Raw genomic sequence first — 2,511 nt, 5'->3', positions numbered from 1 at the left:
CGGAATCTCTGTCCAATAGCCTCTTAGGTGTAGGGTTTTCAAAGTGATGATGCCAAAACATACACCAAAAAAAAAAAATACCCTGCTTCCAACCAGTGAAAATGACATCATGCGACTAGTTTCTTGGAAATTCAATTTGCCTTTAAAAAAAAATCAGTACAAAAACCTTTTGAATTTGGTGGACTTTTCAAAGCATGTGCATGTGGGACCAACGCCATATGATAATGGTAAGCGAGTCTTGGAGCTACTCGAGCATCATTTAAGCCAGGGAGTTAATAGCACAGCCACATTATATCTGTCTCTTCCCTCACGAAGTCATAAGCAAGCTCGAAAATGGTGAGACGCCCACTTAGGCCCAACAAGAACGACAATACAACACTGAAGAAGGGAGTTTGGAGCGCAGAAGAAGATCAGAAGCTCATTGCTTATATCAGGAGATATGGCATTTGGAACTGGACTCACATGCCCAAACCTGCTGGTATGAAATATTCATCTACTGATCTTGTTTTTCGCTGATCTCTGTATCTGGTTTGGTTGGGTATAGTATCAACCTGAGTATTGAATATGTGTGTGAATGACTCAGGTTTGGCAAGAACTGGGAAAAGTTGTAGACTTCGGTGGATGAACTATCTGAGGCCTAACATCAGGCATGGAAACATCACCAAAGAAGAGGAGGATCTGATTATCGAGCTGCACCGATTTTTTGGAAATAAGTAAGTTTGCGCAATCAAACCTCAGTGATAACCTGATAAAAGATTGAAAAAGAAATCACATCTGTGAATTTATCTAGCCTCGCAAAGCAGAGAAAGTACAATCATTAAATTACTGTTGCACAAAACACTTCATTTCTTTTTTCACAGGCGACTTTCGAGTCCACAACAATAGAACTGCAGGTTTTTCTAGATTAATTGTTGTTTTGGATTGTTGCTTTGCCTTTTTCTTTTTTCTTTGTTTTTATTTTTTTTATTTTTTTGGGAAGAAAACCCTTCTTCTCATATGATCATTGGCTCAAATGAATAGCATTGACTATAAGGATACATTTTCTAGGCAAGCTACAATTATTAAAAGTGTATAGCACAAAGTCACACAGGTGCATATGCATATGTACGCACAGAGAGAGTGCTAATGCTCTTCAAACAGCGGAGAAAGGTGTAACATCTATGAATTCAAAGATTTCGGAGATAGAAAATCAAATATAACTCCTAGAAAGTCAAAGTTCGATGGCTTCGGAAACAATGATTGCATAACTTGATGTGAATTGACTAACTATGTTAAGCTACCTACTGTGTATATAGCTTCTTCAAATTAAATGGTGAGGGTATATACGGAACTAGTACCTACAGACAGAGCAAAATTAAGCAAAATTTGAGCATGAGATCTGAGAGATAAAGAGAGAGAGGGAGGGAGACAGACAGAGCATATATACAATTAGGACATGTCCATATATAAGTATAGTACGTGTACTACTTGAACATAAGTTTGTTCTTGTAAACAGATGTATGATTCTTGATTAAATTCACTCGCAGATGGGCAGCAATAGCAGCTAGACTTCCCGGACGGACTGATAATGAAATAAAGAATTATTGGAACACCCGCTTGAAGAAACGCGATGGCAACAGGAACAAGTTGCAAATTCTGACCGTATGTGATATTAAAGTTAAGCCCGATCACAATAACAGCTCATCCCATCCATATGCATCTCTTCCCACCATTGATACTCCGAAATTAGAACCCAACATTAGATCTCAAAATGAAATTCCAACAAGGAGTGCTAATAGCTTCTGCACCTCTTATGGAGTTCACCGTGATGACAAAACCTCGGAGAATAGCTGGTATTCACCATGCAGCGTGATTGAAGAAGAAGAAAGCTTGTGGGAACAATTTCTTGCTCTGAGAGATCTTGAAATTGTAGAGAATTTCGGTGGCATGTACATGCATTCGGGAGCTATGGCCCCTGCCCTTGTGTGCACGCAGCAAGAGCTTGTGTACCGCAGCGGTTCCTGTGAAGAATTCATCATGGATTTATGGGGAAAATGATGATGGCTGAAGGCACTTGTACGCAGATGAAGAGGTGCGATATGATTACTTGTAATGTCCTGTTGAGGGTCATATTTCATTCTAAGGATGGTCTTTTGGATGTAATAAATCTGGGATGCATCTTTAATTTCCAAAGAACGTGAAGTAACGTCACGAGCATTGTGTTTTCTGCAATTTGACTATCGGTGTTGTCATTTCTGTCTAGTGGATTTATCGTGTTCTGTGGAGAAATGAACTTATAATCACAATTCCATGCATGTTCTTTTACAAAGATTGCATGTTTCGAGATGATCAATCTGCGATCTCATTAGCCATCATTAGCTAGTTGGATTGGCAGAGGTATAGCAACTGACAAGGTTTGAATGACTTTACCGTCAAATTACATCTGAAGATTTCTTTCCAACATACAGTGCTTCGGCAAGCTTAATCGCGGTGTTCAGGGAAGTTTTTGATCCTCAGTAACACTACTTCTTT

The 2,511-nt window shown here is 39.1% G+C and overlaps 1 protein-coding gene across 1 annotated transcript; it reads left to right on the top strand.

Annotated features, from left to right (window-relative positions):
• Window positions 1-285: 285 nt before the first annotated feature.
• LOC115692114 (myb-related protein 305-like) lies at window positions 286-2,241 on the top strand. The gene is made up of 3 exons (XM_030618881.2): window positions 286-478; window positions 584-713; window positions 1,527-2,241. The coding sequence occupies exons 1-3, from the start codon at window positions 334-336 to the stop codon at window positions 2,035-2,037; spliced, it is 786 nt and encodes a 261-aa protein (XP_030474741.2). The 5' UTR covers window positions 286-333; the 3' UTR covers window positions 2,038-2,241.
• The last annotated feature ends 270 nt before the right edge of the window (window positions 2,242-2,511 follow it).

This window comes from Syzygium oleosum, unplaced genomic scaffold (assembly GCF_021117445.2).
Source record: "Syzygium oleosum isolate NSW1041296 unplaced genomic scaffold, Sole_v2.1 Sole_v2.29, whole genome shotgun sequence".
Taxonomy (NCBI): Eukaryota; Viridiplantae; Streptophyta; class Magnoliopsida; order Myrtales; family Myrtaceae; genus Syzygium; species Syzygium oleosum.
The sequence above is the reverse complement of the archived record's forward strand: the minus strand, read 5'-3'. Positions and strand labels throughout refer to the sequence as shown.